Source organism: Canis lupus, chromosome 8 (genome assembly GCF_011100685.1).
Source record: "Canis lupus familiaris isolate Mischka breed German Shepherd chromosome 8, alternate assembly UU_Cfam_GSD_1.0, whole genome shotgun sequence".
Lineage (NCBI taxonomy): Eukaryota > Metazoa > Chordata > Mammalia > Carnivora > Canidae > Canis > Canis lupus.
In genome coordinates this window covers 43,416,566-43,440,944 of record NC_049229.1, presented here as the reverse complement: position 1 = coordinate 43,440,944, position 24,379 = coordinate 43,416,566, and the positions used below count along the sequence as shown (strand labels likewise).

Below are 24,379 nucleotides of genomic sequence, written 5' to 3'. Positions count from 1 at the left end.
TGCCAGAAAAGGAATCTCCTTAACTTTCCTTCCCACCATCCTTCCTCTTCCTCTACTCCTTGGGAAGAAAGGAGATCCAAGCCTCTTTAATCCCTGGAATACTCCAAATCCTATTCTCATTAACGAAATGGGGTGAGGGGTGCCCGGGTGGCTCAGTGGTTGAGCATCTGCCTTTGGTTCAGATCATGATCCCAGGATCCTGGAATCAAGTCCTGCATCGGGCTCCCTACAAGGAGCCTGCTTCTCCCTCTGCCTATGTCTCTGCCTCTCTCTGTGTGTCTCTCATGAATAAGTAAATAAAATCTTAAAAAACAAAAAAGAAAGAAAAAAGAAATGGTGTGAGTAGGAGTTAAACTTGACCACAGGGCCAAGTTGAGGAGGACAGAGGGACACCTCCCTCTGAATCGCTGACCGGCACCTACTGGTGGACATCCCATCAACCTGAGGCTTCATGTCCCTCTCTCATGGCTTCATGGCTCCCGACCCTTGAATATCTGCCCTTGTCCCTGGGGGACCTGACCTTGTGTTTGTGTATCCCAATGACAACTGGATTTCCTGCTGATTGATCAGCTCCAGCTTCTCGGAAGGACAAGGACTCCCCTCCCACTGGGTGAGATCTTCATGCTGTCTGGCCCAGCACCCTGTCTCAATGGGCCCCCCCCCAGCCAGGCAGATCTTCCCGAGAACTCCTCAGGGAGCAGCACTGGTGAGATGGGGCTTACCTCTTCACCGTGCGCAGGAGGGTTGAGCGGGCCTCGTTGTGGAAGGTGATGATGACACTGGTGGCTGGCAGGTCAGCAGAGTAGGACACAGATGGGCAACTGAGAATGGAGCACAGAGGTCAGAGGGCACGGTGAGAGTATCCACAGAGCAGGCTCGAGGCCTTTCTCTGTCCAGCTTGCTGCCCCAGGTAGGACAGGGAAGGCAAGCCTGCAGCCAGGGGTGCGCCCTGCCCCTCTCCGCCCACAGTCCACCTCACTCAGCCCACCCGGCCTCGAGTCCTTGGAGAGAAGCCACAGGTTGGGGCACCTTCCCAGGCCCGGTCATCTTTACCAAAGACCTAGAGGCCTCGGAGCCCCCATCACTGAAGTGTTTAGGGGGGCTCTGACCACCATGTGGGGGCAGGCATCCCTCCAGGCTGGGGAACCCAGCCTTGGGCCAGAAGACAGAACTCCGGGCCTGCTGGAGAGAGACAAAATGGGGGACGGGGGGAACAGCCCCTGTTCCATGTCTGGCAGCTTGTAGCTTCTTTCTCTTCTCCTGGCTCACCGCACTTGTAGGATCTGGCGAGGAATCATCCCTCTCTTATCCTGCTGTGACTCCCTCCCTCTCACTGCCCAGCGTCAACAGTAGGCTGGTGACCCAGGCAGGGGAGCAGCCTCACTCCTGGAGCACACAGAAGCCCCGAGAAGCCCCCAGCCCCCCAGAAGCCCGAGAAGTCCACAGAGTAGTTCCTGCCACCCTGCTCCCTCCCGCAGCAGCTCTGAGCTCCTCTTCTCCATCTCACACCACATTTTAAGCCATTGGCTTCCCCCTCCTCAGGAAAAGGAATTAAAACAATCCATTTCTGCCAGCCTTCAGCCCTGTCTCTTCATGCTCCTGGGGCCGGCGGGAAGGCAGCTGGTTTTCACGGCAATCTTCTTTATTACAATTGCTCTCTGACTATTCCAGCAGTAATGGTTTTTTCATTCCAGCATTCACTCCACTGACAGCAGCTTACAGCTGAATTCCCAGGCCCATTTCCTGCCCCGCAGAGCAGACTGGGTCAGAAAGGCAGGAGTTGCACCAGCCTGGGACCCCCATGGGAGGAATCCTGGGAGGCTTTAAAATAATTCTCCATGTATAGGGAAATGCACCTCTGCCCCCTGAGAAGCCAGGCTTCCTGAATGCACCCTCCCAGAGGCATGTAGTTTTGGGGGGTGGGAGTGGGCTTGGCCTACTGAGATGGGGAGTGCTGGGAGAAACAGCCACTTCCTGGGTTCCCAGCTCCCAGCATTGACCTCTAGGGACCAGGTCCTGACTGTGAACCCCAACCATCTGGTGCCCGGATAGGAGAGAATCTGGATAGTGATGTCCATCTTCCACCCTAAAGTGGCCAACCTACCTATACCCCATCTGGAGGGTGGACCTGACCTCCTCCCAGTCCGCCCCCCTCCAACTCTCTCCACTCTGCATTTCTCTGGGATTTACAACTATGATGATGGGGATTTATCCCAGGAGTCAAGAGCCTCTGAAGAGGTCTGTCCTATGTTTGTGTTTCAAGTCTGGGGCTAGTGGGGTTTTATTTGTGATGCTGGTAGGTCTGTCTTGCCTGGTCTCTCTGTTCCTCTTGAGGGAACAGATTGAGATTGAGAGCTGGACTAGGAACTGGCCTGACAGTTTGGAGTCCAGCAGAAGCTGCAGTCTGGAGGGCCAAGGGGAAGAGCATGGCTCACCCCACCACGTGAAAGCCAGCACCTTGGTTGCTCCACCTCCACACACATGCGCTGGCATGCACACACACCCGGATCCACCTCGGGCTTCCAGAAGGGCTGACGGCAATACTGGGGCAGAAAGGGAGGCCAGCCTCACCACCCTTGCCCTGGATTTGAATTGGATTCAATACATTTTAAAACATGGGTTGCCCCAAGAGGAACTCCTCCTTTAATTTCTTCAGTGAACACCTGAGAAGGTATAAGGGGAACTCAGTGGGAGGGAGGGCAAAGGTGATTCAGGCTAACCCTGGATCAGTTCAGAGATGTGGGTCCATAGAAGCAGGCCTTGGGGTCTAGGCTGGCCACGGTCAGGGTTGCCAGGAAAGGTCTCCAAGTAGAGCTGTGTGGACATAGCCTTGTAGGCCCCAGAGCACAGGTGAACTCTGCACCAGGACTGACTGAGAAAGAACTGAGATCTGAGCTGGCCATTGGACCCGGGTGGAGGCCTTTCCAAGTAGCAGGATTATTGTCCTATTTGGTAGCATGAGTTTCTGGAGGCTGGCAGTGCTGGGGTTCCGATACAGTGGGGACAGTCTGAGGCACCCCCAACTCCATGTTCATCTCACCTTGACAGGCTGCCAAGCCCACTGGATTTCAGGCACACCTCCATGAGCAACATGAAAGGTGCTAGAAGCATGTCCCCTCCTGCACCCTTATCTCACATATACCTTCTGTGCTGTGGAGTAGCTGCTTCAGAAGGAAAAGCAATCTTGACCTGCATCATCCCCACCTACACTTAGACCAGGACCAGGCAGGTGATAGGTACATAGGCAGGTCCAAGAGCCCATGTTGGTCACTCAAAACTGCAGACATATGGGTGAGTCTGCTCCAATAGGCCCTCACTGCCCCATCTGCACAGAGCACAGAGGAAGCCCCCAAACCAGCCTGGGCTGGCAAGGAGCTTTCTCTGGAGGACAGGACACTGAGGGGAGTCATGCAGGTGCAAGTGAGGGGGTGGGTGTAGGCAGAGGAAACATGTGTGCATAGACAAGAGAAGACAGTGGGGTATAGGACTAAGGGAGCATTGAGTGCTGGCTGAAAAGGAGCAGAGGCTCAGGGCCAGGCGGGGTGGCTTGCACTTCAAGGTAAAGACCTCAGATTGTTCCCATAGGTGAGGGCCAGAAGAGGGGACTGGAAATGGCGACTATAACCTAGACGTGACACATCGAGGGCCTGAACCAAGGATGGGGCATTGATGGCTTGCCCAAGGTTGGTCACTCACATGGAGGAGAGTCAGAGCAGGGATCATCATGGAAGGTTTCCTTGGTCCTGGTCTGGGGCCTCTCCCACCTCCCACACTGAGAGGCCCAAGAGGGAGGCTGGGAAGCATTTCTGGGAACTGCTGAGGAAGTGGGGCAGGGGGGCCGGAAGGAGAAAAGAGAAGGGCTTCTGATGGGGCAGTGCACAGCGGGCAGGGCTGGTGGCCCCCTTCACCTCAGGCAGCACCAGCAGGCTCACCCGCCCCCTCCGACCTCCCTGCGGCCCCCTGGCAGCCTGCTCTCAGTGGGGCTCCAGACTGAGGTGCTGAGGGGCCTGTGGCGCCCGCTGAGCCTCCTTGGCCCCCTCCGGTCCCCAGGAATTCCGAGAAACAGTGGAGTCAGGAGAACAACTGAAGCTGAGGGTTTGATTATCTCAGTAACCAGACTGAGTCTGAGGAAATCTTTCTCATTTCTTAGGCCCACGTTGACTGCAAGGAAGTAAGCCAACGGGGGTCGGCCCTTCCCTCCACTTTGCTTCCTCTGCAGCTCCATGGAGGCTGTACCTGTAATGGCGGGTGTCCCGGATGGCTCGGTCTGGGCTCAGCTTGTCACTCTCCAGCTGGTTGAAGGCATGCTGCCTGTAAGGGTCCTCTCCGGCCTTCAGCTGCTTGGCTGCCAGGTACGCCTTCTCATCGAAGCCTCTGGAGGGTGTTCCTGTCACCTGAGACAAAGGTCAGCATCAGAGGGGTCACAGGCAGGAGGATAAAGTAGCCACTGTGTGTTCAGGTCTTACCACACAGGCAGGAGCCAGCTGCTGTCACCTCGCTTGTACCTTATCCCAACTCTGTGAGCAAGAGATCATTATTTCCTTCATTGTACAGATAGGGAAACCGAGGCTCAAGAAGGTTAAAAACAGTAACCCCATGTATACAGGGAGCATATAGGAACCCTCTGTACTTTCTGCTCAACTTATGTACCTAAAACTACTCTAAAAACATGAAGTCTATTTTTTTAAAGATTTATTTATTTATTTATTCATGATAGACATAGAGAGAGAGAGAGAGAGAGAGAGAGAGAGAGGCAGAGACACAGGAGGAGGGAGAAGCAGGCTCCATGCCAGGAGCCTGATGTGGGACTCGATCCCAGGTCTCCAGGATCGCACCCTGGGCCAAAGGCAGGCGCCAAACCACTGAGCCACCCAGGATCCGAAGTCTATTTTTTTTTTAAGATTTTACTTATTTATCTGACAGAGAGTGAGATAGCACACAAGCAGGTGGAGTAGCAAAGGGAGAGGGAAAAGCAGGCTCCTCACTGAGCAGGAACCTGATGTGGGGCTCCCAGGACCCTGGGATCATGACCTGAGCCGAAGGCAAATGCTTAACCAATTGAGCCCCCCAGGCACCCCCTATTTATTTTTTTTAAAGTCCAAGGTGAGGGGCACCTGGGTGGCTCAATTGGTTAAGCATTTGCCTTCGGCTCAGGTCATGATCCCAGGGTCCTGGGAGCTCCACATCAGGCTCCCTGCTCAGTGGGGACTCTGCTTCTCCTCCCTCTGCTGCTCCCCCTGCTTGTACATGCTCTCTCTGTGTGTCAAATAAATAAATAAAATCTTTTTTTTTTAAAAAAAAAGCCCAAAGTCAGAGATAATAAGTCACAGGTTCTGGATTCAAACTGGTTGTTCTGACTCTGAAGGTCATTCTCTTTACCAGTGCTCTTTGCTGGATTTGGAGAAGGTGACCCCCGAGACGAGGTGTCCTGAGGGGAACCACCAACCAAGCTGGAGGTAGCCAAGCAACCTAGAGCCTCCTAGGGATGAATTTGGGCCTGACCATGGCCTAGGCCTGCAGGAGGTGACCCAGAGCTTGGACAAGCGGCACAGAGAGCTACCTGGGAGGACAAGGAGGCCCTTCCCGGCTTGTGCCAGAGTTGCCAGACCGCAAATGCAGACAATGATGCATCTTCTCAGGGACAGGTGCTTGCTGCTGAAATAGCCTCATGTCAGAGCCGCTGGCTCCCCGGTGCTAAGTGCTGGGGAGTGATGGATGACACACCCCACTCGGTGCTCCCAAAGTCCCCTCACGGAAGCCCCTGGGAAGGGACACATTTGAGATGAATGGATAGATGGATGGATCCTGACATCTCATTATTTGAACCAAACTGCTGGCCGGATGTTCCCCAGAGTGCCTTGAAACATCATCAACACTGAGCATATCCTGACTGCAACCCTTCCACCTGCCCAGCAGCCTGTGCTGGAGCTGCAGGCCTCCAGAGGCAGGGTGGGCGAGGATGGTCCATACACAGAACCTCCGCGTGAGGACTCCACCACAGGCCTAGCCCTAGAGGGATGGTCCCTGCAAGGCAGCTGGATCTGGGGGAGAGGAGACTGAGGTGTTCGGTAATGTTGGGCAACAGCCACAGTGGCCCAGGGTGTCCATGTTCCCCTGAAAGCCTGGCCCCGGGCCTCACCATACAGGAAGGCAGAAGGCTCCAGGGATCAAGTATCTCCTTCAGGGCTGCCACTCAGTTCTGTTCCAGCCTCTAGGTGCACCCCATCCTGGGAGCCAGCCCCTGAGCACCCTGACACCAGAGCCAGTGAGGGAAGTTTCCTCGTGTTCACCGGACCCAACCCCATGAAACACACAGATGCTCAGGATGGTGACCATGGCTTCGACTGCTACATTGTGATTGGTATTCAGAGTTGGTGCCATGCCAGAGATTGGACAGATGTGGGCTGGAAATCCATTTCAGGAAACACAGAAGGAAGGAAGGAAGGAGAGAGGTAGAGGGAGAATGTTTTGACTCGAACCCTGGATTGCTAGAAGGACCCAAGCTGTCCAACTCTGAGAGTGAGCATGAGAGGACCTTTGTGTCCTTCCCACCTGGGAGACGGATGGAGCTAACTCTACTCCCCCGCCCTGCCGTCCCCACAATTCTTCCCAGACCAGATCGGAGAAATGGAAAGCAGTCTTCAGTTGATGTCTGAGGTAAAATAAAAGAAAAACTGCAGAAGCTCCCAAAGGGAGAGTATGCCACTTAATTATCCTGCAAGTCAACTGTGGGAAATAACCGTGTTTATTTATTTAGGACTTCTGGCCACTCTGTGGGCTGAAGAAACCTCCGAGTCCTCATCCCACACTCACCCCATCACACAATAAACATTGATTGAGAGTGGCCCATCTACCAGACGTTGGGGCTCTCCTCCACAAGTTCTAAGGCCTATCTGATCATTCATTCATTCGTTTAAGAATGTCTGAATTCATTCATCCTTCATTCAGCCACCCATTCATTCAGCAGAGCTCTGCTGAGCACTCCCTTGTGCCAAGGGCAAGAAGGCTTCTAGACTCTTCCCCCATCCCCAGCCTGCTGCCTTTCCCTCAAGTGAAACTTCCTCAGGGCTGTAGAGAATACCGTGGAAGAGCAGGGCTCAGGCCAAGGTTTATTAGAGTTCCTTTCAGGGCTTCAGAACTGAGCTAGACATCCTCAAAGATGCTGTTCAGAAGTGTCTGCTGCTCCCTCCTGCAGACCCACAGCCTGTGACACTCCAAGTGTCCTCCAAGGTTAAAGCCTTCACCTGTGAGCCACCTTGTGAGGAAGGGTGTCCTGTTCCCTCCCAGAGGGCTTAGCTCTGCTTCTGTGTTGACCCAGCATCTGTGGGGCCTGAGTTGAAACATCTGTTGGCTCCAAGTCAGCCAAGTGGAGGGGACACTGAGGGAGGTTAGGATGTGACTTCTGCAGGGCTTTAATTTCCTCTCTATCCAGCGCCTCCCCGGCCTCACCCCATCCCAACCCAGAGCTCTTCTACCTGGTATCTAACCAGTTCACACACCCACATCACAGCTCATACGAAGCTCACACTGCAGCCGGTTTCCTCCCAGCTCTTGAAACTCTCCTTCTCCTTTGGCCTGGTTCTTTGCTCTTGAGACTTTCAGGCCTTTGAACTTAACACCTCAAAAAGAATTCGTCACTGAAGACCAAAGTTGCTCTTCTCCCGCATTGCCTATTGCAGAGGTGGGCAGTCTTGACCTCCTGGTCCTCCAAGTAACACATGCAGGGGTCATCCATGATGTCCTCCTCAATGTGCCACAGCCTGACCAAGACCACTGCCCTGAGCATCCACAGCAGTGTCCTATGGGCTCCCCACTAATGCTAAATCAATAAATATTTCCTGCAAGTCTAGTATGTGCAGACACTATGTAAGAGGCTGGGAAGATGGAAATAACCTAAAGCAGTATGGACCCAGAAGAGAAATCTAGGAACCTAGATCACCCCTCTGCTCCGCCATCCCATGGCCATGGAAAATCATGAAGAAGTCCTCACTCTCAACCTCCGATCATGGGTAGCTGGAGAACTGGCCATGGAAGCCCATTCCACCCCAACCCTAGCTGGAACAGGAGTCCAGAGATGGTGTGTGCACCACAGACTGGTGGCCAGTGAATGCTATTCCCCTTCTCCCCTCTTCTAAAGGGGAAGTGAGTAGCTATTCTCCTGTTTTCCCACCCACACTGCTTACTAAGCACGTTGGCGACGGGTAAATGCATCCTTTGGCTCTAGGCTGCAGGACCATGAGGAGCTATATCTGGTTCAGCCTGAGAGACCTGAGATCCTGGGCTTGGAGCCAGTTGGAGCCACTATATGGGACTCGTACTGCTGCCCTTTCTGGAGGGGATGAGGGTGCTTGGAGCTGCTTGTGGATTTCACGTATCACGTGGCACTGACATCTGTGTTTTACTTCTCTTTCTTTTCCACTAGATTGCAAGCTCTCCACCTTCGGGCTCCCAGCACTCAGCACATAGTGGGTACTAAGTGGATGTTTGCTGAGTAAAGGAATGAATGAGTGAATGAACAAATGAATGAATACCTAAATATTGTCACAGCTCTCAGTTTCCCTATAATCAACAGGGGAGAAAACGATAGCGAACAAAAGGGATCCTCTGACACATCACATGACCTTCCATGGCTTCTGCTCTTCCTCGGGGCACAGGTCCTGGAGCTCACAGGGGCCCAGGACACTCTATGAGTGGGGGCCCAGTTACTTCCTGGGCTCAGGTTCTGTAGTTGCCCCTCTCTGCTCTGTGCTGGCCACACTAGCCTCCTTATGTTCCTTGAGCCGGCTGGTATCCTTCCCCTCAACCCTTCTGTTCCTTCTCCTTAATAGAAGGCTCTTCCAGATGTCTGGGTAGCTGCCTCCTTCACCTCTCTGCAAGGCTCTGCTCAAACCTCACTTCTGTGAGCCTTCTCTAACCCCTACCTGTAACACTATGATCCCAGCCCCACATTCCCGAACCTCTTGCCTTGTTCTGAATAGCCTTACAGCGCCTAGGGCCATCTGATGTTCTATGTGCATTTTGCTTAGTTATTTTATCTTTCTGATGGCTTCTCCCCACAAGAATATAGGATTCACCAGGGCAGAGATCATCTGTTTTGTTTAATCCTGGATTCTAAAACCCGGAACCATGCCTGTTGGTAGGATTCAAAATCAGTGGCTAATGAATACATGAGCGATGAGCTGTCATGACCCCATTAGTCCCCTTTCCCTCCCACACACACACACTTGGCAAACACACATTACTTGGAACTGAGGTGGACCAACTTGGTGGCAGGGTAGTTTCTGCTTGCCTTGGGGACCTCCTTCCCACTCATATCTCCTGACAGGACTGTTAATCACTATCCTCCTGTCCCACCAACACCTCAATCACCACCATGGGGGCGTGGGGGCGGGCCACTGGGATAGGCTGATCTATCACCACACTCCAAGACACAGAGATTGGTGAAGCAATTATCTTTTGACTCAATCTGGGCCAATCAGAGTCCACCCTGAGACCTTTCTAGAAGATGAGCTCTTTTTGTCATCACTGCTAAGCCTGGGAGGCAAGTCCTCTTGCTTATTACACGGAGAAATTTTGTCTGGAGAATGAAGCCAAGAAAAAACAATCATAGCCGAGAGACAGAAAGAAAGAGCTATAATGATATTATTTGGGGGCCCCTGGAGCTAGTCATATCTGACACAAATTCATCTTGGGTCTTTTGGTATCCATCTATACCTATCTGCCTATCTACCTTCCTACCTACCTACCTACCTATCTACTACCTCTCTGTCTTTTTTAAAAAGAGATTTTATGAGAGACACAGAGAGGCAGAGACACAGGCAGAGGGAGAAGCAGGCTCCCCGCAGGGAGCCCGATGCGGGACTCCATCTCCAGACCCAAGATCATGCCCTGAGCAGAAGGCAGATTCTCAACCACTGAGTCACCTAGGACTACCCACCCCCCTTTTTTTGTTTAAACTAGTTTGAGTTGACTATCCTCTCTAATAGTAAAAAATTCAGAGATGTCAGTCCCTCAGTCATTCCAATGAATAGAAAACCACTCTCCTAAAGTAAGAAATAAAAACCAAAAAATGAGCCGCTGATGACAATGACACAGTTTGGTGGCAGCCATTCTAAGATACCAGGCTGGTCCCTGGCCTCTGGCCCAGTGACTTGAGCCTTCTCCGGCAGCCATGACTGTTGTCAGGCTTTGGGGTAGGGGGGTTCCATCTGGATCACAACTTAGTCCCTTGAGTTGCCCTGGCAAGGAAGGAGGGTTGGGAGATGGTGAGTGACAGCCTGCTGGGCCTCCCAGAGCCCACCATCCTCCTCCAAGAGCTCTTGGCTGATGTTTAGACCCCCTAGTCTGTCCTTTTGGGAAGTGACCGACCCAGTACTTCCACGTCCAACAAGGTCAGTCACACATGAAATCGTTTAAGCTGAAATAATGACTCTGCTCTATAAAATGGGGAGAATTATTTCTCATCTTGGAGAGTTTTATTTTCAGTCTGTCACTTCAATTAAACTTTGAATCTTGCCTGGCTGGCTTCAGTTTTTTTTCCACCTAGATTTGCTTACTTCTTCTTGACTGCTAAATTTAGGAAACAAACAGCAAAGGGAAAGGTTTCAAATGAGAAAGGAAAATATTTTCCACATCATTTTTATCAAAAAGGGTTCAACCCAAATCCCTCAGCCCTGTAAACTTTCTTTTAAAACATACATGCACCTCTAAACTGGAGATTTAAACAACTCAAACTCCTTTTAAATAATTGCTGCCTAATTTCCTTTTACTGCCAGTAAAACAGGTACCTGCTGGGCTGGCCTTTCACTCAAGTTCAATGAAACTACAAATAAAAAGGCCCTGGTTCTATTTTATGGATGGCTCCTGACTTTTTTCCTGAGTCTGCTCTAAACCCCAAACACCTGGTGAACAAAATGTGATTCCCAACCACTCCTCACTCCCCTGGGAACAAAATCTCATCTGATGCTGTGTCCAAAGTTGAAAGACTGCCATTCATCAGGAGGGCTGGGAAACAGAGCACATGATTCACCAGCTCTGAGCGCAAGGTGTCAGGTTCCACCTCTCCCAAATGAAAAGGTGGGTCCCATAGGGCCTCCCCACAAGCCACTGGGTTCTGGGGAAGCAGCCAACCCCGCCTGGCCTGCCAGCACTCCTATCCAACCAGACAAGATGCTGGGGGTGGCATAGGGCTGGGGACCTTGGCTTGGGTACAGGAAACCTCGCCTAGGGTATTGAGGGTCCCTCAGGGGCCTGACCCAGACATGTCCCCATTTCCCCTTTCACATGGCCTCCAAAGCAGTTACGTAAGGGTTACCAGCCTGATGGCTCTGGGATAGAACGCTGGTGTTTACTGCTCTCTGGCCTTGGGAAGTCACTTACCCTTTCTGAGTATGTTTCTTCATCTGGAAAATGGAGCTTATTGAGGGGATTAAAAGAGATGATGTAGATAATGCACTTAGCACAGTGTCTGGCACATAAATTATAATTATAATTTTTTTGCAACATAAATTATAATTATTAATCATTATTAGCTCACCTGCCTTTTGACCACTCGTTTTCAGCCTTGGCGGCATGTTAGAATCCAAAGAATCGGAAGATTTTAAAAATCCTGATGTCCAAGCCCTACCCAAGACCAACTCAGAATCTCTGGAGCTGGGAGGGTAGTATCCGGAGCTCTTAAAGCCCTCCTGGTGTCCCAATGCACTAAGAGGCTGAGCTGCTGCTTTATATAGATGCAGGATGGTGAGCAAGCACTAGTTGTGGGCTGGTGAAATCACAGGACCAAGGACTAGAAGGGACCTTGGAGGCTATCTCCCCTGACCCCCTTCCCAAGGAGCCTCACCTTGACTCTGGGTTTTGGCCTTTGTTTATACTGCTTCACCAATAGCAGAGCCAACTGGAACTCAGCTGGAGCCTTCCTTGTTACTATAGAAACTACAACCTTGCAACACAGGCCCACAGGCCCTAGAGGCTCTAGCTTGCTTACATACCAAGGAACACAGGGTAAGGGCTGCCTGGAAAGCCCACCTTGGGCTTCCAGTTAGATTTGCCACCACCACCTGATTTCTCCAGGGATGCTGATAACCGCACAGCTATATGACACCAGTGGTCTCATCAAGAAAGAGGGGAAGTGCATTCCCCAGATGGTCTCTGTTCAGGTTCAGGGAGATTCCAAGTCCAATCAAGCTTTCCACGTCCCATTTTCCACACTCTGCTGGGCCCAGAGCTCATCTAGGGATGGAACGAGTTTGAAGGTGGGCAAGGCTAGGGACGGGCAGTGGGATAGCTCAGTTTATCCAGCTTGAGAAGAGCATTCCCGGGTCTGTGAAGGGTACTGGAACCCTGCAGTACCCCACAACCCATCCCCGTCACCGCTGCTGTCGAGTATAAGGAGCAATGAGGCCTCTCCTGCAGTAATGAGCTGATGCCCGCTGCTCCCTGAGGGCCTACTATGAACTGGGTGCTAGGCTAGATGCCTATTTCCAGCTTAAGCAGTCCTGGCAAATGGGTGCTCCTCTGATTCTGCTTTTACAGAAGTGGAAACTGAGAGACAGGGAGATGAAATAACATGCCAGGTCACACAGCTGTTGAATGGCTGGGCCAGGCCTGGAATTGAGGCTGTCTGGCCGCAGGATGTCAGCACAAAGCTTTCTCTGTATGTCTTCAGACTACTCCTAGGCACAGATGTGCTTGGCACCCCCTTCTGATTCTGAGTCCCTCAGCTCCAAAACAAGCTGGCCTCTGGTGCCCGGAACACAAGCAAGCCCTGACAAGTGCAGGCTGGAGGCTGCCTCCCCACTGGGCTCAGGGTGCAGAGCATCAGCTCATGGCTCAGATGCAGACTTGCCCAGTGCTGTCATCTCTTGGCTTGACATGGGCATGGAAACACTTCTCTGCTCTGGCTAGAAAGGACATGGAAAAAATGAAAAGTATAAGCATTTGTATTAGTCAGACCAAAACAGCACATAACAAAATTTCCTTGGGTCAGTCCCGGCCCTCCTGGGTCTTCTCCGCCAGGCACTTCCTCAGGGTCCTGATGATCTTTTTTTTTTTTTAAGATTTCATTTATTTATTCATGAGAGACACAGAGAGAGGCGCAGAGACACAGGCAGAGGGAGAAGCAGGCTCCATGTGGGACTCGATCCCAGAACCCCAGGATCACGCCCTGAGCCAAAGGCAGACGTTCAACCACTGAACCACCCAGGCATTCCAGTCCTGATGATCTGTAGCTGCAGTCACAGAAAAGGAGGACAAGGCCAATTCCTGTTCAGGTTCTCATCCGCTGGATGGTACCATCTCCCCTCCAACCCCACCCCAACATTGCTACGTTCTGCAGCCTGCAGCCGAGAGAAAAGAAGGGAGCAGAAAGAACTGCCCAAGACGGGGTCACCTCAGGGCTCCCCAGACCCCCCAAACACCTTCCAGCCAGCACACGGTGCAGATCACACTGGTGTAATGTGTCAGTGTTCGTAGGTTATCATTGCACTTCCAGTGCTTCATATTTAGTCTACTGAACTTGAACCTATCAGATATATATTTTTAAAGATTTTATTTACTTATTCAGGAGAGACACAGAGAAAGGGAGTGAGGGGGAGAGAAGAGGATTTAGCCGGAAGAATTTAAACATGAGTGAATAATCAGGAAAAATCTGAAAAAAAAATTGAAGATAGGGAATATATCTACCAGATATTAAGACATATGAAAGACTGCAGATTTATATAGCAAGATACTACTGGTATAAAGCCAAACAAATCAATAAAAGAAAACAGAGGGGTTAGAAATAGAACCAAGTACATATGGAGGATTGGCACAAGATATAGTTGCATTTCAAATGGCAGGGGAAAGGAAGAGACGTGCTATTCAGTGAATGATGTTAGGGAAAGTGACCAGACAATATGGAAACAAATAAAGCTGAATTCATTTCTTAAATCAAAATAAATTCTAGGTGGCTCAAATTTTAAATTAAAAAAAAGAACCTAGGGGTGTCTGGCTGGCTCAGTTGGTGAAACATGTGACTCTTGATCTCAGGGTTGTGTGTCCCACGTTGAGTGTAGAGATTACTTAAAAATAAAAATCTTGGGACACCTGGGTGGCTCAGTGGTTGAGCATCTATCTTTGGCTCAGGGAGTGATCCTGGGGTCCTGGGATTGAGCCTCACATCGGGCTTCCTGCGTGGAGCCTGCTTCTCCCTCTGCCTGTGTCTCTGCTTCTCTCTCTGTGTCTCTCATGAATAAATAAATAATTTTTTTAAAAAAGAAGGAATAATGGGGATCCCTGGGTAGCTCAGCGGTTTGGCGCCTGCCTTTGGCCCAGGTCGCGATCCTGGAGTCCCGGGATCGAGTCCCACATTGGGCTCCCGGCATGGAGCCTGCTTCTCCCTTCTCCGGTGTCTCTGCCTCTCTCTCTCTCTCCCTATGTCTATCATAAATAAATAAATCTTTAAAAAAAAAAGAAGGAATAAGTTATGTATATACATTGTGATTCATTTTGTATAAATAGTTCATAAATACATGCATATGTAAATGCATAAATGTATCTGGAAAAATACATGGCAAACTGGTAAATAGTGGTCACCTCCAGAAGGTGGCACAGGAGTGGGTGGGCTGGGAGACTGAAGAATTTTACCTTTTCCTTTATACAAGCCTGTTTTATTATACATAAGTATTCTTTTATAATAAGATTCTTTTTTAAAAATTTTATTTGAGGAGAGAAAGAGCACGAGCAGTGGTGGTGGGGTGCAGATGGAGAGGGAGAAGCAGACCTCCCCTGTCCTAAGCATGGAGCCTGACTCACTAGATCCCAGGACCATGGGATCATGACTTGAGCCCAAGGCAGATGCTTAACTGAATGAGCCACCCAGGTGCCCCTACAATAAAAATCTCAAAAAAACCAAAACAAAACAAAACAAAAACCACGAACCTTAATTCTTCTCTACCTAAGATAAAAGAATTGTACTAAATTGTCATCATCAACATCATCATCTTCAGAATGAATCTCAGATATAAACGAGTAGATGAAAAGTAAGCCCTTCCTCATATGAAACACCTGGAGGCAGAAGTATCAGCCAGGTACAGTCACTCCCGATGCAGAGGAGGGGAAAGGAAGTTGCAGGGGAAGAAAAATAATTTTCCCTCTATCTTTCTGAGTTCTTAGCTGAGACTCCTGTGACAAAAGACAGATAAAGAATTCTGGGACCCAATTCCAACCAACCCAATGGCAGGGTTTTCCCCATGCCATTAACAAGCAATTCTCAGACACCAACCTGGCTGTCATTACAGTTCAACCCAATTCTGACCCTGTCTACCTAGAGACGGCCTCAGATCCCACAGGTGGAGGGCTCTGTCCCACAGGACGGTCCACCACTTCACACGCCAGTCACAAGCCCAGGTTGTTACTTGTACTTCAGATGAACTGGCTGCAAACCCACCACCCCCTCCTGGGGTTCAATTACTTTGCTAGAGCCACTCAGAGCTTACTACATCATGAATTTATTACAAAGCCTACTGAAGGATAGGAATCAATCAGATGAAGAGATACATAGGGCAAAATCTGAAACAAAAGAGCTTCTGTTCTGGTGGAGCTTGGGTGAAAGCGTTCTGGTTCCCCAGCCAGGCAGCTGTCCAGACCCCCTCCTTTTTTTGTTTTTATGAAGGCCTCGGATTACATAGGTATGATTGATTAAATCATTGGCCATTGGCAATTGATTCAACCTTCAGCCTCTTCACCCCTCCCCAGAAATGAGGGGTAGGGCTGAAGGGTCCACTCTTCTAGTCACAGTTCAAGGTATTTGTTCCCCTGGCAACCAGCCCCCATCCCAAAGTCACCTCATTAACATGACTGAGGACAGGAGACCCGTTATAATAAAACATGCTCCCATTGCTCTTATCTCTCAGGAAATTCCAAGGGTTTGGGAGCTGTGAGCCAGGCACCATGGACCAAGACCAAAGATACATTTCTTACAAATTACAACAGATTAACAAGAGAAAAACAAACAAAAGTCCATTAACATGTATACATGGGAGATACCCAGAGAAAAATGAATAACTCCCCGAGGCACTCAGAATTCAGGATTACACATCATCTTTTTTTTTTCAGATTTTATTTATTTATTCATGAGAGAGAGAGAGAGAGAGAGAGAGAGAGAGAGAAAGAGAGAGGCAGAGACACAGGCAGAGGGAGAAGCAAGCTCCATGCAGGGAGCCCTACGTGGGACTCGATCCCGCGTCTCCAGGATCAGGCCGTGGGCTGCAGGTGGCGCCAAACCACTGGGCAATCGGGGCTGCCCAGGATTACACCTCATCTTAACAGGGAAAGGGGCAGAGGATGTAGACCTCTTAGGGGAGAGGAGATAGTTTTTAGGAAGATGAATGGGCCCTTCGAAGACTAGGTAAGAGGAATGATAATTTGTGACAGTCTGTCCATGTGCGGTGTGGACTTCTAGTCTTCTCTCCAATGATAAGAGTCAATCTTCCTTGGTTGCTGAAACTCATGGGAAGGGGATTTATAACCAGTGAGTTCCTTTTGGAGGATAAGTGTTTAGATAGTTTAGATAATTCAGAGAAAGCATCTCCCTGCATTTGCTTGTTTTCAAATACCTACAGCTCAAAATAATCAATATACCAGAGTAACATATTTTGGGGGGTGTTTTCTATTACCCTTCAAAGTGGAGGCGAGAGGGAGCAATATCTGGTAGTTGAGCCCTAGAGTGTGTGAGTGGGTGTTGTAGCAGGTGAATTCAACTGTTCAGGTAAAGCCTGGAGGCCCAGCTTGATTTCTCCCCAAAGCACAAGCCTAACAACTGAAAATGTGGTATGGGGGGGAGGGCTAAGAAGGCAAGCCCTGGTCATGGGCCAGTAACCTCACCTATAATCTAGGCACGGACCACGGAACACTCTGAAGGGGTTGGTACTCAGGCATTTCCTTTATCTTTTGTCTATTTTTAGCTTTTTTAAAAAAACAAAAACCAAAACAAAAAACCTTCTGTAAAGTGCCTTGTATGGAGTGCTTAGCTTAGTAACTTGGTTGAAAGGGGCAGGCAGGCCAAGGAGAGCTGAAAAGGGCTGCCAGTCAAGTCCCTCAGGCTAGCCCACAAGCCATTCTGCAGGCCTGAGGTACCCTCTGCATTTCCACAGCTGCAGAAAGGAGGTAATGATGCTTACTGCCCAGGGGTTTTGAGCACATTAAATAAAATCATTGCACCCGGTCCACATCCAAGGAAGGCCCTCTCTTGATGATTGCATAAAAGGAGGAGGTTTGAAACAGATGAGCAAAGGAGAAAAAAAAAGAGAGAGAGGCAAACTATGAAACAGACTCTTAACTATAGAGAACAGACGGATGGTGACCAGAGAGGAGGGGGGTGGGGGGGATTGGTGAAGTAGAGGGCATTTTTGTCGTGATGACCATTGGTGTCGTATGGAAGTACTGGATCACTATATTGTACACCTGAAACTAATATAACCCTGTACGTTAACTAACTGGAGTTTAAAGAAAAACTTAAAAACAGAGATTCAACAATTAAAAAACAAAAGGAGGGGGTTGGAGCAAGATGCTCTCTGACGCCTCTTCCATCTTAAACATTAAATGATCTGTAACAACACCCATTCACCCCATCGTTCTTTAATTAGTATTTATTTCAGATTCTGGAACCCCTCTGAAGAGCCAAGAGCTTCTCTGTATATGATCAATTGCTGTTCTTGACACACAGTGTGCTCAGGGGATGTTTGTCACATCAAGAAAGTATATACATGGTGCCCCAGAGATCCTAGCTCCATAGCAGCTGCAAGAGTGGTCAGCAGCTCTGAATAAGTGTCACCAGAAGAGTACCTGCTTCCTCCTTAAGCTTTGGACAAGAGGTACAAATACATAGGATCTCTAGAGTGAAAAAGCTGCAGGATGTGTGTTAGCCTGGGAGTCCCACCAGTGGCTCCTGCCAAGTGCATGAGCTGGGCAGATGCACATGCTAGCTTTGAGTCTGGGAGGGACAGAGACGTGTGTTTCATTGCCGTTGAAGAGTCTTTTGTGGGGAATGACATTGTTGTGGGTTAATGGTGGGTAGTGCTTTTCTTCCTTGAGTAATATCTTTGAATATTACATTAAATTGTTTTTAAGCCACCAGAATGGTTATTAAATTAGTACCCTTTTGGAAAACAATCTGGCAGTACATTTCTAGTGCTATATCCTTTGGCACATGGCCTTTTCTATTTTATTCTAACCATTATCTTCCCCAGCCATGGCAGGATGCCAGTTGGGCCCCAAATCTCCCATATATCCAGAAGATTTAAATTTAACCTTCAGAAGGAGGGAGTAACTTAAGTAAATGTGCCCTCTCATCTAAGATTCTTGTTTTGTTTTTTTGAAGATCTTTTATTTATTTGACAGAGAGAGAGAGAGAGCATGTGTGCAGGAGAAAGCATAAGCAGGGGGAGAGACAAAGGAGAGGGAGAAGCAAGCTCCCCACTGAGCAAGGAGCCAAGTCAGGGCTCTATCACAGGACTGAGATCATGACCTGAGCGAAAGGCAGATTCTTAATGTACTGAGCCCCCCAGGCACCCCCTAGGATTCCTGTTTTATTTTTATTTATTTATTTATTTATTTATTTATTTATTTATTTATTTATTGGATTCCTGTTTTAATCACACAATGAATCATAGACAAATATTAGGCACAAAGATGTTCACAATGGTCTTATTTATAAGAATGAAAATTTGAAAACAATCTAAATGTCAACATTGGGGGAAAAATAGGTAAATTGTGTTCCATCAATTGAAAAGAATATTTAGTAGCCATTTATAATAATTGTTATAGGCTGTGGGGAAATAAGCATGCTCTCATTCTTTATCAGAGGGAGTATAAACTGGTACAGATCTTCTAGAGGTAAATTTACCAGTACATATCAAGGGTCTGAAAATGATATATACATAGGATTCAATTTTAGAAATCCCTCCTAAGGAAATTATTAAAGTGGGTTCCATTTATAACAGCAAAAGATTGTGGAGGAAAAAAAAGACCCTAGATTTTCAGTAATAGGGAATTGATTCAATAAATTATGGTACAGCCTTCAATAGAATACACTGCAATTACTTAAAAAGATGTAGAGCTTTATTTTTTTTAAGATGGAAAGCTGTTCACCACTCAAAGTTAAGTGAAGAAAAGCAGGCTAGAAATTAATATGGGCATTGTGACTCCATTTTTGTTTATCTGGATGTTCTAATCTGTCTTAATGAATAATTATTACCTGTGAAATCAAGAAAAAAATAGCATTAACAATATTAGCTCTGAAAGCTCTGGAGCAGCCCAGAAAAATGCTAGTAATGGGAGGAGAGGGAAAGGATATAAATCGTAGACGCTTGGTGACTGCAGCCTTCTGAAAATGATGGAGCTTGACCAGAAAGGCGTACTGAAAAATAGAAACAGTGGTTTGTTAGGAGGGGGAGATTATGGATGATTTTCTATCCTTTTGGTTATTACTATGTTTATGTAATGTTTATTTTTAAGTGGAAAAAACCTCCTTTGAGACTTTTTCCTCTGTGGCCTCTCCCCTCCTTGGAATGGTTGTCTTTATGGAATGCAACCCTGCTTACTAAAAATAATGCCTTCAGTGGGGCTAGTTCTGTACAGCTTACTTTTCCTTCTCCGGGGTCAAGTGTGTCACAGTAACCCCTTCTCTTTTTACGGTCAGCACATCTCTACCCTGTCTCTTTACAGCCCTAACTCCTGACCCCAAGCACCCAGATGCTGTTGGACTAACCACCCCCTTCTAGCTATCCTGGACCAAAAGACCAAAGGATCAAACTTGCCAGCCTTGAAGCTTACTGTCTCGGGGTCTTGCTGGAGCAGAGTGAACCCGTAACACTAATCACTAATAATGGATTGATGCATATTTAACTCCTCTAGAAACAGGCACTTGCATGCACAGCTCTTGACAGTACCTTTCCCTTGGTGGGAAACAAGATGGCACATGTATCAAAAGCCTTTCAAGTGTTTACCACCTTTTGGTCTAGCAATTCTGATTCTAGGGCATTATAATATAATGTGTCTACGAAGATGTGGGTACGAAGATATACCACTCAGGTTTCTTTGTACTATTAAAACATTGGAAATAATCTAAATGCCCAACAATAGGAGCTTGGTTAGATAAACTATGGCACAGCATAATGTTGCCATGTAAATTACAGGATGCCCAGGTAAATGAGAATTTCAGATAAGCAATGAATAATTATTTTTCATGTAAGTATGTTCCAAATATTGCATGGGATATACTTATTCTAAAAAAAAAACCTCACTGTTGCTCTGAAATTCAAATTGGAACATGGTTATACTAAAAAATTATTCAATGTTTATCTGAAATTCTCTTTTACCTGGATGTTCTTATATTAAATTTGCTAAATCTGGCAGCACTACACACCCATATGATAGAATACTATGTAGCCATTAAAACTCATTTTTAAAGTTTTCAAATCGTTTCTCTCCCTGTGCTTTAGTGAGAACTTCACGTCTTTTATTTCATATTTTAGACTTCTGCATAAGATTTGGTTTGAAAATAAGGGCTCCAGGGACACCTGGATGGCTCAGCGGTTTAGCATCTGGCTTCAGCTCAGGGAGTGATCCTGGGGTTCCAGGATCGAGTCCCACATCGGGCTCCCTGCACGGAGCCTGCTTCTCCCTCTGCCTGTGTCTCTGCCTCTCTCCCTCTGTATCTCTCTTGAATAAATAAATAAAATATTAAAAAAGAAAAGAAGGGTTCCATCCCTAAGAGAAGTTTGAGAAATACTGTTTTAGAAAACTAACAGGTGGGCAGCCCAGGTGGCTCAGCGGTTTAGCACTGACTTCAGCCCAGGGCCTGGTCCTGGAGACCTGGGATCGAGTCCCACGTCGGGCTCCCTGCATGGAGCCTGCTTCTCCCTCTGCCTGTGTCTCTGCATCTCTGTCTCTGTCTCTCACGAATAAATAAATAAAACCTTTAAAAAATACTTAAAAAAAGAAAACTAACAGGTGACAGTGCTCATAAAATAATAAGTAGAAAAAATCATGTTGAAAAACAGTATGATTCAAAGTTTTCATATACACATGCACATACATGGAGAGGGAGAGGGAGAGAAAATGAGAGACAGACAGCAGACATTCTGGAAGAATCCTTAAAAAAAAGTGGGAGTTGGGATTATAAGTGAGTTCTAGAAGATTCCTAGAAAATTTTTTTCAGCTTTTCTACAATGAATTAAGTGTATTTACATTTTGAAATAAAATTTCTATTAGCCATATCTATTCTCTCAGATGACATTAATCCTTTAATTTCGTTGAGCTTCTTTATCTGTGATTCTTAAATTTGGGTGTTATGAACCCTATCGGGAGCTACTGAAAGCTCTATATTCTATTATCAGAAGGGGTATTCACACAAAAATTTGCATACAGTTTCCCCTCCCATCCCTTCTTATTAAGACCCTATCCTAGACTTCTAGAATACCATTCCTTTACTCTGCTTGCTTATAAAGCTACTTACCCTGTCCTCATGGCAGTGGTTATTTTTTTGGGGGGGGGATGGGGAGTGGTCACATCTGTTCTGAGACCCTGTTAACAGCTAAGGACACTCCTCAAGAAAAAAAAACACACAGATACCAACATGCTGCTGCAGGGATGTTCTTATGTTCACAGACTCCCTGAGGTCCATATCTGAACTCTGAGTTCAAAACTCCTTGGTGCAATCCCAAGCCTTTGGCACTCACTGGAGCCCTGACTTGGCTAATTCCCTTTAGGGCCAAACTGGTTAAATATAGATTTTGAAAAAAGAGACAAAGCCAGGGATAGAATCTGGCTTAGCACTCCCAGGGCTCTGTCACACAGCAAATACTTCTAAAGCAGTGGGGCAGGAGGGTCTGGGGTGGGGGGTCAGGGGGTGGGCTGTGATGCAGAGGAAGAATTACTGCTGGAAAGCATTAGAGCTGGCAGGGGTTCCACAGACAGGAAGCAGAACCAGAAAGGAAATGCAAAGTTGGTGCCTCTGACTTGGTGATCTGTGCCTTCGGGAGATGGCTGAAGGGGCAGGGAGGAGGTGGGGTCGATAAAGGAGTATTGTGTCAGCACCAGGTCTGCCGCCCACTCTCTTGAGTAGCTCTCCTAAGCAGCTCTACAGCGAGCCAACCCAGATTACACCCTGAGAACCAAGCAGGGGCCAAGGAAAAGATGGGGAGACTGCTGGGAGCCTAGGAAGGCAGCTATTGAAATGTTAAACGTGCACGCCCTCCCATCTAGCAACTCTCTCGGCATCTCTTAAAAATGAACAAACAAAATTTCCCTACATGCCCAAGAAGACATGTACAGGGCGTTTTTGGCAGTATGTCAAGCAGCACAAGGTTATCTCTGATCCATTATTGGTTTTAAACCAAAACATAACCATCAAACCCAATGAACATAATAGGAATTTGTGTCTCTTTTCCAAAGGAAAACACAATACTCTGCAGGGGGGAAGTTCCAAGCTCAGGCTAATACTGCCTTTATCTTTTTCCCTGCACTCCTATGTGATCCAGGGATTGCAAGGCCAGCCAAGGCCGGCGACAGCCCTGTACAGTGGTGGGAGCATGGGCTTCCAAACCCATGCAAGACCCACACGGACACCCTTCCAGTGGGAGGACCAGCCGTCTTCTCTCTCTTTAGTTTCATCTTGATAAAAAGATTTGAAAGTTCCTCTGGAAGAACAAATCTCTGAAAAGAGCCTAACATCTCCATCCCACCCTCTCCACCCTAAAAAAAAAAGCAAAACCAATGAAGAGACTTGCCTTGCCAGTTATTAAACCTAACCTAAAGCCTCTATAATCAAAATGATATGGTGCTGGCTGAGGAAAAGACAAACAGGTCAGTGGAACAGAATATAATCTAGAAATAATATATACAAGAACTCAGTATATGACAAATTGGCATTCTAATTCAGTGAGGAAAAGATAGTCTGGCATAAATAGTGTTGGCATAACTGGCTATTCATATGGAAGAAAACAAAATTAGGCCCTCACGTCATAACAGATACTGAAACAAATTCCAGATGAATTTAAAATATACATATGATAAGAGACTCTTAAATATAGAGGGTTGATGAAGGGGAGGTGGGCGGAGGAACGTCTAGATGGGGGATGGGCATTAAGGAGGGCACTTGTGATGAGAACTGGGTGTTGTATGTAAATGATGAGTCACTCCTTCTACTCCTGAGGGGACCTGGTGGCTCAGTAGTTGAGCGTCTGAGATCCCAGGTCCTGGGATCAAGTCCTGCATAGGTTCTTCCCACAGGGCCTTCTTCTCCCTCTGCCTATATCTCTGCCTCTCTCTCTGGGTCTCTCATAAATAAATAAATAAATAAATAAATAAATAAATAAATAAATAAATAAATCTTTAAAAAAACTCTACTCCTAAATCCAATTTTACCATATATGTTAACTAACTAGACATTAAATAAAAACTTGAAGAAAAATACAATAAAGTAAAATATACATATGAAAAAGAATATATTGTGGGTAGCCCGGGTGGCTCAGTGGTTTAGTGCGGCCTTCAGCCCAGGGCGTGATCCTGGAAACCCGGGATGGAGTCCAATATTGGGCTCCCTGCATGGAGCCTGCTTCTCCCTCTGCCTGTGTCTCTGCCTCTCTCTCTGTGTCTCTCATGAATAAAAAAATAAAATCTTAAAAAAAAAAAGAAAAAGAATATATTGTAATAAAATGTGGTTGAATAACCAAACAATGAGGAAGATCATTAAGGAGGACAGGAAGCCCATAAACAATTAAGGAAAAGGTAGCTAGACCGGGTAATACAAAAATCAAGAATTTTCCCACAACAGAAGTACTATTAACAAATTCAAAATAATAATCTCCTATTATTTAATAAGTCAATATTTATACATTTGACAGAGAAAAGGTTAATGCCTGAAATATGTTAAGAGCTCTGCTAAACTGATAGGAAAAAGTCAAACAGGGGCGCCTGGCTGGCTCAGTCCATAAAGCATGTGGTTCTCACTCTCCGAGTCTTGAGTTTGATGTCTGTGTTGGGTCTATGAGCTTACTTAAAAAAAAAAAAAAAAAAAATTGGGACACCTAGGTGGCTCAGTGGTTAAGTACTGAGCCTTCAGCTCAGGACATGATCCTGGGGTCCTAGGATAGAGTCCCACATCGGGCTCCCTACGGGGAGCCTGCTTCTCCCTCTGCCTATGTCTCTGCCTCTGTCTCTGTGGCTCTCATGAATAAATAAATAAAATCTTTAAAATAAATAAATAAATAAATAAATAAATAAATAAATAAATAAATAAATAGAAGCCAAATAATAAATGGGCAAAGGACATGGACAATTCCTCAAGGAAGAAATGCAAATGAACACATGAAACAACTGAGAGAGAATCAGAATAAAA

The 24,379-nt window shown here is 47.3% G+C and overlaps 1 protein-coding gene across 1 annotated transcript in view; it reads right to left on the bottom strand.

Moving 5' to 3' along the window:
• GALNT16 (polypeptide N-acetylgalactosaminyltransferase 16) overlaps positions 1–24,379 on the bottom strand; it is a 93,248-nt gene that overhangs the window by 27,373 nt on the left and 41,496 nt on the right. Inside the window, exons 3-4 of the mRNA XM_038545060.1 lie at positions 4,237–4,394; positions 723–821 (exon numbers count right to left, since the gene is read on the bottom strand). Coding sequence (XP_038400988.1) covers positions 723–821; positions 4,237–4,394 — 257 coding nt within the window. The remainder of the gene's footprint in view (positions 1–722; positions 822–4,236; positions 4,395–24,379) is intronic.